This window comes from Callithrix jacchus, chromosome 4 (genome assembly GCF_049354715.1).
Source record: "Callithrix jacchus isolate 240 chromosome 4, calJac240_pri, whole genome shotgun sequence".
Lineage (NCBI taxonomy): Eukaryota > Metazoa > Chordata > Mammalia > Primates > Cebidae > Callithrix > Callithrix jacchus.
The window spans coordinates 75,580,374-75,596,081 of record NC_133505.1 but is presented as its reverse complement, the minus strand read 5'-3'; the positions used below and the strand labels follow the sequence as shown (position 1 = coordinate 75,596,081).

The following is a 15,708-nucleotide window of genomic DNA, read 5'->3' as shown; positions in this document are numbered from 1 at the left end:
TGGCAGTCTGTTCTTGATTTGGCTCTCTTTAAGTCTGTTATTGGTGTAGAGGAATGCTTGTGATTTTTGCACATTGATTTTATATCCTGAGACTTTGCTGAAGTTGCTTATCAGTTTCAGGAGTTTTTGGGCTGAGACGATGGGGTCTTCTAGGTATACTATCATGTCATCTGCAAATAGAGACAATTTGGCTTCCTCCTTTCCTATTTGAATACGCTTTATTTCTTTTTCTTGCCTGATTGCTCTGGCTAGAACTTCCAGTACTATATTGAATAGGAGTGGTGAGAGAGGGCATCCTTGTCTAGTGCCGGATTTCAAAAGGAATGCTTCCAGTTTTTATCCATTCAGTATGATACTGGCTGTTGGTTTGTCGTAAATAGCTTTTATTACTTTGAGATACGTTCCATCAATACTGAGTTTATTGACGGTTTTTAGCATAAAGGGCTGTTGCATTTTGTCAAATGCCTTCTCTGTGTCAATTGAGATAATCATGAGTTCGTGTCCTTTGTAGGGACATGGTCGAATCTGGAGAACATCATCCTCAGCAAACTGACACAAGAACAGAAAATAAAATACCACATATTCTCACTCATAGGCGGTTGAGGAAAAATGAGAACACATGGACACAGGGAAGGGAGTACTACACATCAGGGTCTAATGGGGGGAATGGGAAGGGACACCGGGGGAGGGGAGCTGGAGAGGGATAGCCTGGGGAGAAATGCCAAATGTGGGTGAAGGGCAGGAAGGCAGCAAAACACACTGCCATGTGTGTACCTATGCAACTATTTGCACGTTCTGCACATGTACCCCAAACCTAAAATGCAATAAAAAAGAAAAAAAAAGGGAAAAGAAAATGTAAAACAGAAAAGGAGGGGTTGCAATTTTAGTCTCTGAAAAAACTGACTTTAAACCAACAAAGATCAAAAAAGACAAGGGCATTACATGATGGTAAAGGGATCAATGCAACAAGAAGAGCTAACTATGCTAAATATATATACACCCAATACATGAACAACTAGATTCATAAAGCAAGTTCTTAGAGACTTACAAAGAGACTTAGACTCCCACACAATTACAGTGGGAGACTTTAAGACCCTACTATCAATATTAGACAGATCAATGAGATAGAAAATTGACAAAGATTTTAATTTATAGTGGGAGACTTGAACACCCTACTGTCAATATTAGACAGATCACCAAGACAGAAAATTAACAAGGATATTCATGACTTGAACTCAGTTCTGGACCAAGCAGACCTAATAGATATCTACAGAACTTTCCACCCCAAATCAACAGAATATACACTCTTCTTAGCACCACATCACACTTATTCTAAAACTGACCATATAATTGGAAGTAAAACACTCCTCAGAAAATGCAAAAGAACAGAAATCATAACAAACAGTCTCTCACACCACCATGAAATCAAATTAGAACTCAAAATTAAGAAACTCATTCAAAACCACACAACCACATGGAAGCAGAACAACCTCCTCCTGAATGACTACTGGGTAAAACAAAACTAAGGCAGAAGTAAATAAGTTGTTTGAAACCAATGAGAACAAAGACATAATGTACCATAATTTCTGGGACACAGCTAAAGCAGTGTTCAGAAGGAAATTTATGCCACTAAATGGCCACAGGAGAAAGAGGGAAAGATGTAAATCAACGCTCTAACACAAGAATTAAAAGAACTAGAGAAGCAAGAGCAAACAAATTCAAAAGCTAGCAGAAGACAAGAAGTAACTTAAGATCAGAGCAGAACTGAAGGAGATAGAGACACAAAAAAACCCTTCAAAAAAATCAATGAATCCAGGAACTGGTTTTTTGAAAAGATAAACAAAATACATAGACTGCGAGCCAGACTAATAAAGAAAAAAAGAGAAGAATCAAATAGATAAAAAAAAAATAATAAAAGGGATATAACCACTGATTCCTGCTACCATCAGAAAATACTACAAACACATCTATGCAAATAAACTATAAAATCTAGAAAAAAAAAGGATAAATTCCTGGACACATAAAACCAGGAAAAGTTGAATCCCTGAACAGACCAATAACAAGGTCTGAAGTTGAGGCACTAATAGCCTACCAACCAAAAAAAGCCCAGGACCAGATGGGTTCACAGCCTAATTCTACCAGAGGTACAAAGAGAAGCTAGTACCATTCCTTCTGAAACTATTCCAAACAAAAGAAAAAGAGGGTCTCCTCCCTAACTTATTTTATAGGCCAGCATCATCCTGAGACCAAAACCTGGCAGAGACACAACAACAAAAAAAGAAAATTTCAGGCCAACATCCCTAATGAACACTGATGCAAAAATCCTCAATAAAATACTGGCAAACCAAATCCAGCAGCACATCAAAAAGCTTATTCATGACAATCAGGTCGGCTTTATATCTTGGATGCAAGGCTGGTTTAACATATGCCAAATCAATAAACATAATCCATAAACCACATGATAATCTCGATACAGAAAATGCCTTTGCTAAAATGCTGTGTTAAAAACTCTCAATAAACTATGTATCGATGGAATGTATCTCAAAATAATAACAGCAATTTACAATAAACCCACAGCCAATATCATTCTGAATGGGTGAAAGCTGAAAGCATTCCCTTTAAAAATCGGCATAAGACAAGGATGCCCTCTCTCACCACTCCTATTCAACAAGGTATTGGAAGTTCTGGCCAGGGCAATCAGGCAAGAGAAAGAAATAAAGGTATTCAATTAGGAAACAAGGAAATTAAAATTTCTCTGTTTCCAGATGATGTAATTGTATTATTTAGAAAAGCCCATTGTCTTAGCCCAAAATCTCCTTAAGCTGATAAGCAACTTCAGCAAAGTCTCAGGACACAAACAAATGGAAAATATTCCATGCTCATGAATAGGAAGAATCAGTATCATGAAAATGGCCATACTGTCCAAAGTAATTTATAGATTTAATGCTATCCCCATCAAACTACCATTGACTTTCTTTGCAGAACTGGAAAACAACCTACTTTAAATGTCATATAGAACCAAAAAAGAGCCTGCATAGCCAAGACGATCCTTAGTAAAATGAACAAAGCTAGAGGCATCATGCTACCTGACTTCAAACTATATTACAGGGCTACAGTAACAAAAACAGCAAGGTACTGGTACCAAAACAGATATACAGACCAATGGAATAGATTAGAGGCCCAGAAATAACATCACACATCTACAACCACCTGATCTTTGACAAACCTGACAAAACATACAATGGGACAAGGATTTGCTATTGAACAAATTGTGCTGAGAAAACTGTCTAGCAGAAAGTTTTGAAAGAAACATATGCAGAAAGCTGAAACTGGATCCCTTCCTTACACCTTTTATAAAAAATGAACCCAAGTTGATTAAAGACTTAAATGTAGCAGGGCACAGGGGCTCACACCTGTAATCCCAGCACTTTGGGAGGCCAAGGTGGGCAGATCATGAGGTCAGGAGTTTGAGACCAGCCTGGCTAATATGGTGAAACACTGTCTCTACTAAAAATACAAAAATGCCAGGCATGGTGGGATGCACCTGTAGTTGCAGCTACTAGGGAGGCTGAGGCAGAAGAATCATTTGAATCCGGGAGGCAGGGACTGCAGTCAACCAAGATTTTGCCACTGCACTCCAGCCTGGGCAGCAGAGTGAGACTCCGTCTCAAAAAAAAAAAAAAAAAAAAAAGACTTATACATAAGACCTAAAACCACAAAAACCCTAGAAGAAAATCTAGGCAATACCTAACATTCAGGACATAGGCATGGGCAAAGATTTCATGACTAAAACACCAAAAGCAATGGCAACAGAAGCCAAAATTGACAAATGGGATCTAATTAAACTAAAGAGCTTCTGCACAGCAAAAGAAACTATCATGAGGGAACAGACAGAATGGGAGAAAATTTTTGCAATCTATCCATCTGACAAAGGCCTAATTATCCAGAATATACAAAGATCTAAAACAAATTTACAAGTAAAAAACAACCCCATCAAAAGTGGGCGAGGGATATGAACAAACACTTCTCAAAAGAAGACATTTATGCACCCAACAAACATATGAAAAAAAGCTCTTCATCACTGGTCATTAGAGAAATGCAAATCAAAACCACACTGAGATACCATCTCATGCCAGTTAGAATGGCGATCATTAAAAAGTCAGGAAACAACAGATGCTGGAGAGAATGTCGAGAAATAGAAACGTTTTTACACTGTTGGTAGTAGTATAAATTAGTTCAACCACTGTGGAAGACAGTATGGCAATTCCTCAAGTGTTTAGAACCAGAAATATCATTTGACCTGGCAATCCCATTACTGGGTATATACCCAAAGGATTATAAATCAATCTACTATACAGACACATGCACACATATGGTTACTGCATCACTGTTCGCAATACTAAAGTCTTGGAACCAAATCCAAATGCCCATCAATAATAGACTGGATAAAGAAAATGTGGCACTTATACACCATGGAATACCATGCAGCTATAGCAAAGGATGAGTTCATGTCCTTTTCAGGGAGATGGATGAAGCTGGAAACCATCATTCTCAGCAAACTAACACAGGAACAGAAAACCAAACACTGCATATTCTCACTCATAAATGGGAACTGAACAATGAGAACACATGGTCACAGGGAGGGAGCATTACATACCGGGGCCTGTTGGGGAGTAGGGGGCTAAGGGAGGGATAACATTAGGGGAAATACCTAACATAGATGATGGATTCATGAGTGCAGCAAACCACTATAGCATGTGTATGCCTATGTAACAAACATGCACATTCTGCACATGTATCCTAGAACTTCAAATATATATATAAAAAATACATAAAATAAAATATTATTACTGCTCTAATAGTATATTCGATATATTAAATTACCTCATTTATTTAAATGCTCATCTAAACTGAATGTACCAAAGTGTACTACGACATGCAGCATCTTCTAAAACACAATTCGCTTTCCGAAATTGACAAAACAAGAATTTTTGAACAAATAATAAAAGACTACCAATCAGAATGATTGCTCCTCTTTGGGACAACTATTTTTGTTATAATGACATGACTTTCTTTAATCCACTGAAGCTGCAGTCAGTTTTTGGGCAGATAATAGCTTGCTGCAAAAATTTGTCTTCCAATTACTACTAACACTGGCAAATCTACAGTAAATATACAGATGGATGCTGACTTCATTTTCCTATTCTAAAGAAGGTAGGAAGTGATGATGAAAGTCACTGCCATGGTTTAAATTACCATCTATACGCCAATCAACAACTGCTAAATATACATCTCAGAATCACATCTCTGTCTTGAGTCCCAGATTCATTATCTACAACAGCATTAATTATATCTCCACACTCCATTTCTTAAAAAAATTGAAAACGTGTATTAAATATTTTAATAAATATATTAAATTTGACAAAAATATAAAATATGTTAAATAAATATATAAAATCTATTTTAACATATATTTAAGTATTTATATATTAAACACTTGTTAAAAACATTACTTTTAAGGCTGTATAATTTAGATTACAAATATTTATAATATTAAATATTTTAATATGTTAAAAGCATATTAAGTATACTTAAATACATGTTAAAATAGATTTTATATATCTATTTTATAAATATATATTTATATATCACATCTATTTTAACATATTGTAAAATTATAAAATATATTTTAATATATATTGATTACATTAAATATATTAAATATATTTTAACATATATTAAATACTTAAAAGCTATTTTTATATTAAATACTCAATATTAACATTATAAGGTACCAAATATATATACACACATGTAAATATATAACATTATAAATATGTTTATCAACACATACATATAAACATTTATATACATTTATATATGTATATAAACATATACATATATGTATATATTTTTGTAATATATGTGTATAATATATACACATACATGTATAAAATACATATATATGTTACTATGTGTGTATCCCCAAAGGCTGCTTATCACATACGATACTGCTACTCTCAGTTTATTTTTATTTCTTTTTAAAGTCTGCAATTTAGCAGGCTTTTCTTCCTCCACTCAAATCACCCTTTCATTTATCTTGCCTAACTCAGAGAAAACACAAAAAAATTAAACAAAATCAAGAAGGAAGGGAACTATAATCATGTCCTATTCACTTTTGTGACTCTAGTTACTGGTACATAGCAGTAAATCAATAAATATTTACTGAGTGAATAAGTGAGTGAATGAGAAGTTATAGACTTCAGATAAGAAAAAAACGTTCAGAATTTATAAAAAACATTGACATGTTGGGCCGGGCGCGGTGGCTCACGCCTGTAATCCAAACACTTTGGAGGCCGAGGTAGGCGGATCACCTGAGGTCAGGAATTCAAGTCCAGCCTGACCAACATGGTGAAATCCAGTCTTTAAACAAAACAAAACAAAACAAAAAAAATTGACATGTTTAAAGAATTTATGAAAAATGTTTACATTTTTATGAAAAAGAGCCCCATGATTTATGGAAAAGGTTTATAAATACCAAAAGCTTGAATGGAAACTAATTTTAGAGTCAAGATATAATGAACAAAGATTCATCAACATATGATGAATTTCCTGTTGTGTTTTTCCTAGGAGATGGTTTTACAAATGGAGCAGAAATGAAGCTAATGAGTTTTTCACGTTTCTTGTAAGAATGTAGACTTTAAAATATAAGCTGACATAAGCTGAACCTTGCAGAATTATTGTCCCCAAGGATGGTTTTAATGGAGTTTAGAAAAAAAAGAGTTGGATAAGCATTTAAGAGTAATTAAATAGCACTGTATAAGGTATAAAACACTTTACTTAGCATAGTCTATACAAAAGCAGAAACAATTCTCTGGGCTTTAGCCCACGCAAACAAACAAATAAACAAACAAATAAATAAAGTACACAACTCTCTTTTTATTTTTCCTGAGAGCAAGGTTATTTAGATACCTAGTAATTATTAATTTTATTCCCTAGGGATCATGATACTACACAGTTCTGAAAGAGATAACTTTAGTATTCTCATTGTTGGAAAAGCATCCTTGAAGTATAAATTTTCTCTGATTTGCATAAATCTCTTGTAATTAATACCAAAATAAATAATAAAATAATTTTTTATCTTAAAAAGAAAATTAGAATTAAGTTTGGCAAGATCTTTTATATGTATAAATGTACGAATAAGACTTTACATTTATATATTTTATTTTTTTCTTTTAAAATTGAGACAGTGTCTCATTACATGGCCAGGATGGAGTGCAGTGGCTATTCAAAAGTATAAATACAGCCTCAACTCCTTGGCTCAAGCAGTCTTCCTGCCTCAGGGTCCTGAGTAGGTGGGACTACAGGTGTGTGCCACTGTGCCTGGCTACATTTGCGTTTTTTTCAAATCACATTACCTTATAAATATATTTTCCCATAACATTCACTGATCTTTTTCGATTGCAAAAGTGTTTTACTTTAATATACTTAGAAAATAAAGTTCATTTTAGAGTACAGGCTTCAAGTTTTTTCAATTATATACATAAAGCAAAAGCTAAAATAATACATAGTTTCATGTAATGTTCACTGAATATAATACAGTATGAACATTTTCGAACTTCATCAAACACTTGTCAAAAACATCATTTTTAAGGCTGTATATTTTAGATTACAAATATCCCATAATTTGTTTTACCATTCTACCATTAGGTATTTATTTAAGTTAACATTTTTACAATATTATGATTCTTGATATGAACCTCTGTTTAGCTTTTGGTATATACTAAGAAGAGATACTTTTTATGGCTTTGGATACATTCAAACTAATCCCTGAAAAAGTATACAAGGTATAAGAATCTGTATCTCACTATGTCTCAAGAAGTATTATAATATGTTATAGGTTGTTGATGTTAAAGTTATGACATCCATTTACATACTAAAATTTAAATTTGTATACCTAAAAAATTAATTAGCAATACATGGACAGATATGTATTTTTAAATATTTAATATAGATGCATATAAAGAATAAAAATTCCCCTTTACAAACCTTATTCTCCATGCCACTCTTTTTCCATATTACTGTTTAAAGCTTGGAATACATATATCCCTTTAAATATTTTATATGTAATCACATAAACACAATCAAATATACAAATAGCTTTTTAACATACTATATGAAATATTATTTTTCTTTATTTTTTTCAATTAATATATCTTGAAAAATTTTCAGCATGAAAACAGTATCTAGCATCCTGAATTGATAAAATATTTTCTGAATTAAATAATCCATGACAATTTCATACAGATTTGCCTAATGCTTTTAAATGGCTACATGGAAATTGATAATAATTAATAATGTAATTCCTTATATTTGCACATATTTATGAGTATTTTTGTGGAATGATTATATAAAAACTACTGTGTGAATTTAATAACTGTGCATTAAATAAGCATTTTAAAGTAGATCGATGCATTAATATTAAAAAATATTATACCAATTTATACTATCAACAACAGGGTAGGCAGATACTAGTTTCACTACACTCTTACAAAAAATGAAGATCAGTAGTCACTTTTATGTTTGCAAATTTCCCAGGCAAAAAAATAAACTGTTAAGTATCTGCATTCCCCTGGTTTTGAGTAAGAATGAGTATCACTTCAGTAGCTAAATTATTCTGCTAAGAATTTTTTATTTGTACATTGCCTTACAGTATTTTTTTTTACATGGGCATTGTTTTAAAATTGACACCTGAGAGCATGTTATATATTATAAGCACTGACCATTAGCTTGATTAAAATATTACCAATATTTTCTTCCAGTCTATCATTTGCTTTCAAATTATAGTATATTTTGTTACAAAGAAATTTCAAATCATCAATGTCTTATTTTGTCCTTTTTTTACTGGTCTTCAAAAAACTTATCTTTTTAAAAATTGTCTGAGGGAGTAATTTAATATCCCAAGATCAGATTGTTTATATTTACATATATATGCAATGTTTTTCTTCCTAATTTCTTTAGACACTTAAGTCTATAGTGCACTTAGAATTGCTGCTGTAACATGACATGACATTAATTTTACCACAATATTTATAAACCTTGACACTCCTGATATTTTATCATATACTCACTGCAATCTCCACCTCTTGGGTTCAAGCAATTCTCCTTCCTCAACCTCCCAAGTAGCTAGGACTACAGGTGTGCGCCACCACGTCCAGCTAATTTTTTTATTTTTAGTAGAGGTTGGCCAGGATGGTTTTAATCTCCTGACCTTGTGATTTGCCCACCTCAGCCTTCCAAAGTGCTGGGATTAATTGGTGACTTTTTTAAAGGAAATCTTTATCTTATTTGAACTGTCCTAGAGAAAACCTCTTAGGACAGTCTATAAAACTTATGTTTCCTGCATATGTATAATTTTTTGAGAATACCTTTCTGAATGGGTCTAGTCCTTATTCAAATCTATATCCAAAAGTATATCCAAACCAAATATATATTTTTGTTTGATTCATGTCTCTTATTTCTTCCTTTAAGGTAGCTGACCAAGAGTGAATGCATAGCAAAACATGCATTTGAACAGTTAAAGCATTTAGTTTTTCAGAAAAAAAGGCAAATCTATTCAATTTAATTGCAAGTGAGATGCAAACTGATCTACTGAAATGAAACAAATTTTCATTTTTAAACAGCATCATTTTACAAACTTGTACAAGTTTAAGTGATATTTTATTTTAAAAATTTTAAAAATCTGGACACATTTTAGTGTCCAGAAATTCTTTGAGTGAACAGAAAAAAATGTACACTTTGATCAGTTAACTGTCTTTGCTATTTCGTTTATATAAAGAATAGTATACTTTTAAAAAGATAAGTTAACTTCATGCTGAAGCCAAATGAATTTTGACCAACTAAGCTGTGGTTCTACCATGATCAACCATTTTATCTTTATATTTCAGAAACTATATAAAATTTAATTAAGTTTTCATAAACAAAATATTTAGAATAGAAACAGAAACCACTCAAACAACTTGATGATGTGAATTTAAAAAATCCAAGTACCTTAACTGCTTCACATAGTTCAGTAAGTCGAGCTTCTACATCCATTTCCTCTGGAAGGGGTAAAGAGTAGAGGAAACATTTCAATGTTAGATATTTAATTTATGTAAACAAATTAAATTTCCAAAAAATGAAAATTAAGAAATATCTGAACCATATTCAATGAATTAAATCTCAAGGTAATATATTTTCATAAACATTAATTACATAGGTAATGTGATAATTAAATTCTACATTCTGATATTTATTTTCATGAGTTAACACTATCAAGAAAAAATTAACTATATACATAAAGCAACTTGCACAACTGTGTCACAGAAAAGACCAAATATATAATTAGATTTTACTGTATTTCATATTTTATAATTTTTGGTACAGTTTAGTATTTTGTGTTATATATACATATGCCTTGCTTTCTTGCTTTTTACGAAAGCTATTACTAAAATGCTTAAGTAAAATTAATTTTTTAACTGAAACATTTAGAACACATCTGAGGTATAGACTATTTAATGGAAAAAAATGTCAAGATCCTTTAATAGAAAGTTAGTTCCTAATAAATTTATTTTTCTATAAAATATTCTTAAACTGAGGTAGATATTTGCCAAAAAATCCTGATTTACTTTATGTATGCTATAAGCATCTATAAAGGGGTGCACAGATTTACAATTAAAATGGTAATATTTACCATGAAAAACAGAAGCTAACAAAATATAAAGATTTATTATTTATTTATTTTTGGCAGGGAGTAATTACACTAAGGTCTGAAACATCTTTATATACACTTAATTTTTAAGTAGAAATCAAACAGGTATTTTAAAAGAACTGTAACAGCATAGTTATAATCATATAAAATTCCCATAATCTTGTTGTGAAAGAGTTTAATTAATCCTTCTCACACAAAGGCAAGAACACATTCTATAACATCCCTGAATTCACTCATCAGCTCGCTAATTTGTAAGACAGACTGAATGTTTACTACATGACAAAAATGGTAAATATTTAAATTTGTTAAAATAAGCAATCATAATTATGTGGTAAAACATAACCACAGTACAACTGTTAGAGTAGGGAGACAGCCAGATATGAGCAGGCACAGAAGCCCCTGAGAAATAAGTCCTGGAGATGCTATCCACTGACAGCAAAAAGGACAATGGATATACTGGCTATACATGGCCTTGTGGTTGGGCTCCTGTGACCCTGAAGCATGTGCACTACTCTAATAACTCACTCTAGTGTAGTCATTATAATAGTAAAAAACACACCCCTAAGTGGAGATTTTGAATACTAACGAAACAAACAACATGTGTACTAGCATGTACAACTGCAAAGCTTGTATGCCTAAGGGGACTGCCTAAAATATGATTGCAAGTGACACCTCCTCACGTCCTTTCACGAATAATCATGTGAGATTCTTCATAGGGTCCCCCAGCACTAGCTGCTGCTGGCTCACTCTCTCCAGAAGCCTGCTCTGTTTCATCTTTCAGACTGTATCTTTAGGTAAACTCTGCTACTTAACCCTTGCTACATGTCCCTTGACTGAATTCTTCTTTCAACAAGAACTGAGGATCCTGCACCCCTCCCAGTAACATAATGTGAACAACAAATACTCTGTTGTTAACTAAAAAATCACTGGAACACATTTATTTCATAACTCACAAAATATACAAGTAAAATTGTATTTAGATATTGATATGTATCAAAAAATAGATCACTAATTTGGCCAATTTGTTGGTAACTAAAGAAATTTGCTAAGATGTCACAAATCATTTCACTGTCAGATAAACCAGCGGCTTCTATTAGGTTTTCCAAAACTAAAAAACCAGCAACAGACTCTGCATTAAAACCATCACTCCCATAAGCCAACATCTGTTTTCACATTACTCATGATCTTATCCTGTGACAGAAAAAAATCAGTAAGATTAGTCTTAGGAATTACATATTCTACCTCTGATTTTTAAAAATTTGAAAATAAGGTTTTGAGAGTTGTGACACATTTTTCTATGTTTACATAGAACAACCTAATTGCATACATGGGCATGTTTGCATTATAGTTAGTAAGAGGTACTCTGATGCAAACAACATCTTGTAGAATGTTTAAGAGCATAATTTAACTTCAAAATCTTAAAGCTGAAAATAATTTCAAAATCGCTTAAGTTTTTAAGGGAGTTTAAAATCTGATTTTAATTATTTTTTTCTTTTTAAAGTGACATATATAATAGACCCTTGAGCAACATGGGTTTGAACTATGCAGGTGCACTTATACACAAATATTTTTCAATAAATATTTTGGAAAGAATACAAAACTTGCAAACTATGTAACCTAGAAATATTGAAAAAATTAAGAAAGTTGAATGTCATGATTGTACAAAACATATAGTCTTTTTATGTGTTAACTGTTTATGTTATTGGCAAGGCTTCCAGTGAATAGTAAGTAAGTTTTGGGGGAGTCAAAAGTTACAGGTGTATTTTTAAATATATAGGGGTTAGTGCCCCAATTCCTGTGTTGTTCAAGGATATGCTGTATATCCATTTATACAATTTTATAGAAATGTATAAATGTGATTAAGATCATAGGCTTTTTGGGGGAGGTTGGCTCCTATTACTAATCCAAGGTTACAGTTTAGAACATATCCCTCCATATTTTTCAAACATGATAGACATATACATATATGAGTTTTAGAATCACTGTTTTATAAAAATAGTATACGCACACTTTTTGCATCCTGCTTTTTTCTCTCAGCACTACTCATAGTATTCTGGTACTTAGCTCGAAAGCATTTTTTAAGATGCTTATTCCCTGATGTGGGTGCACAATATTCCTTGATGTGGGTGCAACACAATTTCTTTCGTATTCCACTCTTTGCCCAAATAATGGGCATTGATCTTTGTTTACACTGTTTTGCCAATAAGAACAACACTGCAATAAACACGCTTGTAGTTATATCTTTACACACTGGCTAATATGCTATTTCTATGATACATGTGACCAGAAGTGGGAATGCTAGGTCAAAGGGTACATGTATCTAATATCTGTTTCTAAATCTATCCATTCATTCAACAAATATTTATAACACAGCTCAAACAACAACAATATATTGCTAGGTTTAAGGGTAAAAGATATCACAATAAAAGTGTTAACTAACTTCATTATGTTTTAGTTTTGAATCAAGTACTTTTTTAGCCAACCAAGATCTGGCCCATTCTTTTTTGTAATAGATCTTATTACATTAAACTGCATTCTGTAAAATTCTTTAGAATGCTCACATGTAAACTGATAGTCTGGCAATAAAATAGTTTAAATTATAAGTATATTTTCATTGCTAAAAAATGCTAAAATATCATAAATGACCACAATTTCATACTATGAATTCTTTAATTTTACAGTAACTTTATATGACAATATAATCCTATATTCCAGAAAGAATGACAATATATTTTCAACTCTTCTTTTTCCTTCCTGACAAGATAATCAGTTTCTCTTAAAAGTCTTAGTGAAAATTAACACAACTCAAACATCTCTGAGTTAGTTTTCACCTGAGAAATATTGAGAAAGATTTTGGCTTTTTAACTTCCTTCAGTTCAAATCTCTGAAAATTGAGAAATAAATACTGATTTTATATCACTTTTTGATTCCTACAGCTTTTCATAGTTTTTTAAAAGTAGTTGTGATGGTTTATTAAATACAACGTAAAAACTGTTAATATACTTATAGAAAATAAAGTATTATTGCTATTCAAGAAAAGTCTAACATCTATATGAAAATATATAATAAAATAATGAGATCAGAACATTTTCTTTACCATGTATAACATATCCAGATAGTGGTGATTTGATATTATTTTGCTTTTTAAATGTAGAATAACAAATAATAAATGCAAATTGACAAAAAACAAAACAAAATAAAACACAACCCAGATCCTGAGATGAAATTTCTCCTCTCTATTATTATTATTATTATTTTTTTGAGACATTCGTACTCTGTTGCCCAGGCTGCAGTGCAGTGGCACAATTTCAGCTCATTACAAGCTTTGCCTTCCAGGTTCAAGCAATTCTCTTGTTTTAGCCTCCCATCTCTTCTCTATTTCTGCAGTCCAGAAAACTCGGTTTAGTTTTTTTTTTTTTGAGATGGAGTTTCGTTCTTGTTGCCCAGGCTGGAGTGCAATGGTACAGTCTTGGCTCACTGCATCCTCTGCCTCCTGGGTTTAAGCAATTCTGCCTCAGCCTCCCAAATAGCTGGGATTACAGGCATGCGCCACCACACCTGGCTAATTTTGTATTTTTAATAGGGACAGGGTTTCACCATGTTGGTCAGGTAGTCTCAAACTCCTGACCTCAGGTGATCCGCCCACCTCGGCCTCCTACAGAGCTGGGATTAGAGACTTGAGCCACTGTACCAGCCTGGTTTAGTTTTAAAATCATATTCATTATCAGTAGGCCTAGCCAAAGAGAAAACAACTGAGCAAATTTAAGGCAATGTCATTAAACCAATAAATTGTAGTAATAATCATGGTTTTGAAAAAGTACCCTTCATGGAAACTCTAAAAAACATATGAAAAAAGTTTCCCTTCATGGAAACTCTAAAAAACATATGAGAGTTTTGCATTTACCATTTTCAGTTTTAAGTAAAAACTTCAATATTACAAATTAATTAGGAAAAAATTTATCTACAAACCAAATTGATTTTAAAGATAAGTTCCTCAGAATGGTGGAAACATACCATATTATTAAATATATATTTATGAAATCTGATGCTAATTTAAAGCAAAATTTCATACTAATTAATTTATTAAAAGGGATCATTTACTTAAGCTATTTGTAAACGTACCTAGATGGTTGTCTTTCTGTGTTCGTGGCTGTTTTCTTCTGAGAAGACGCTCATATAGGAGCTGCATGTTGGCTTTGGCTAGTTATAAGGATTGCACACAGCACTAGTTACTATACTCCTTTTACAACAAAACTTACTAGAATTTTCCAACTTGTTAATAATAGACTTAGTGTTGATCTGATAGTGCAGTTAGTTAATTAGCTTATCAAAATTACAAATGATGTACATTCAAGTATATATTACTTTCATTTTTTTTAATTTAAATGTATGTGCCACTCAACATTTCTTAATCCAATATTATCTTCATGTTTTAATTTATTAGACTCAGAATTTTGGGTTAGCAGGTATCTTTCAGAGTTAACTCCCTGCTGTTAACAAGTGTAGATACTGGGATTCTGATAGACTATGTGACTTGCCCAAACCTAATTCCAGAACTCCTGACTCTCATGTTTAGTAAGAGCTCTTGTACCAAACCAATATTTAATTATATGTCATCAGAAAATGTACATCATTCATCTAGGAGAAAAGAAAAAGGCAAAAAAGTGGAAAAGAAGAACTCAAGGCATTATTTTGAAAGAGGGAACATATTTTAGAAAAGTTTTCAAAGCATGGTAGAGTTTAGGAAGTTTAAATATATGCTTATTTGAAAACTCAATAAAAATGGTAAATAATAGAAGAAAATATTCTTTAATCAAGAACTACTCTGTATCCACTTATTAAGACTGGTGAATATAGTGACATTTGGTCAATGGTACGTTATAGAAATATATTAGTATTCACAATTTTATTTTGCTAGAATAAAAATAATAGGCATTGATAGTTTAGAATATGTAATA

At 32.2% G+C, this 15,708-nt stretch overlaps 1 protein-coding gene across 15 annotated transcripts in view; it reads right to left on the bottom strand.

Moving 5' to 3' along the window:
- The window catches only part of FAM135A (family with sequence similarity 135 member A), a 144,035-nt gene that overhangs the window by 57,303 nt on the left and 71,024 nt on the right, over positions 1-15,708 (bottom strand). For 8 of the 15 annotated variants that reach the window (XM_008994639.5, XM_035296043.3, XM_008994644.5 and 5 more), the window contains 2 exons: positions 14,873-14,950; positions 10,051-10,100 (listed from right to left, as the gene is read on the bottom strand). In XM_008994639.5, coding sequence (XP_008992887.2) covers positions 10,051-10,100; positions 14,873-14,950 — 128 coding nt within the window. Of the gene's footprint in view, positions 1-10,050; positions 10,101-12,758; positions 12,942-14,872; positions 14,951-15,708 lie in introns of those variants that run through there. The other 7 variants (XM_008994641.5, XM_078369499.1, XM_008994643.5 and 4 more) reach the window with 2 other exon arrangements.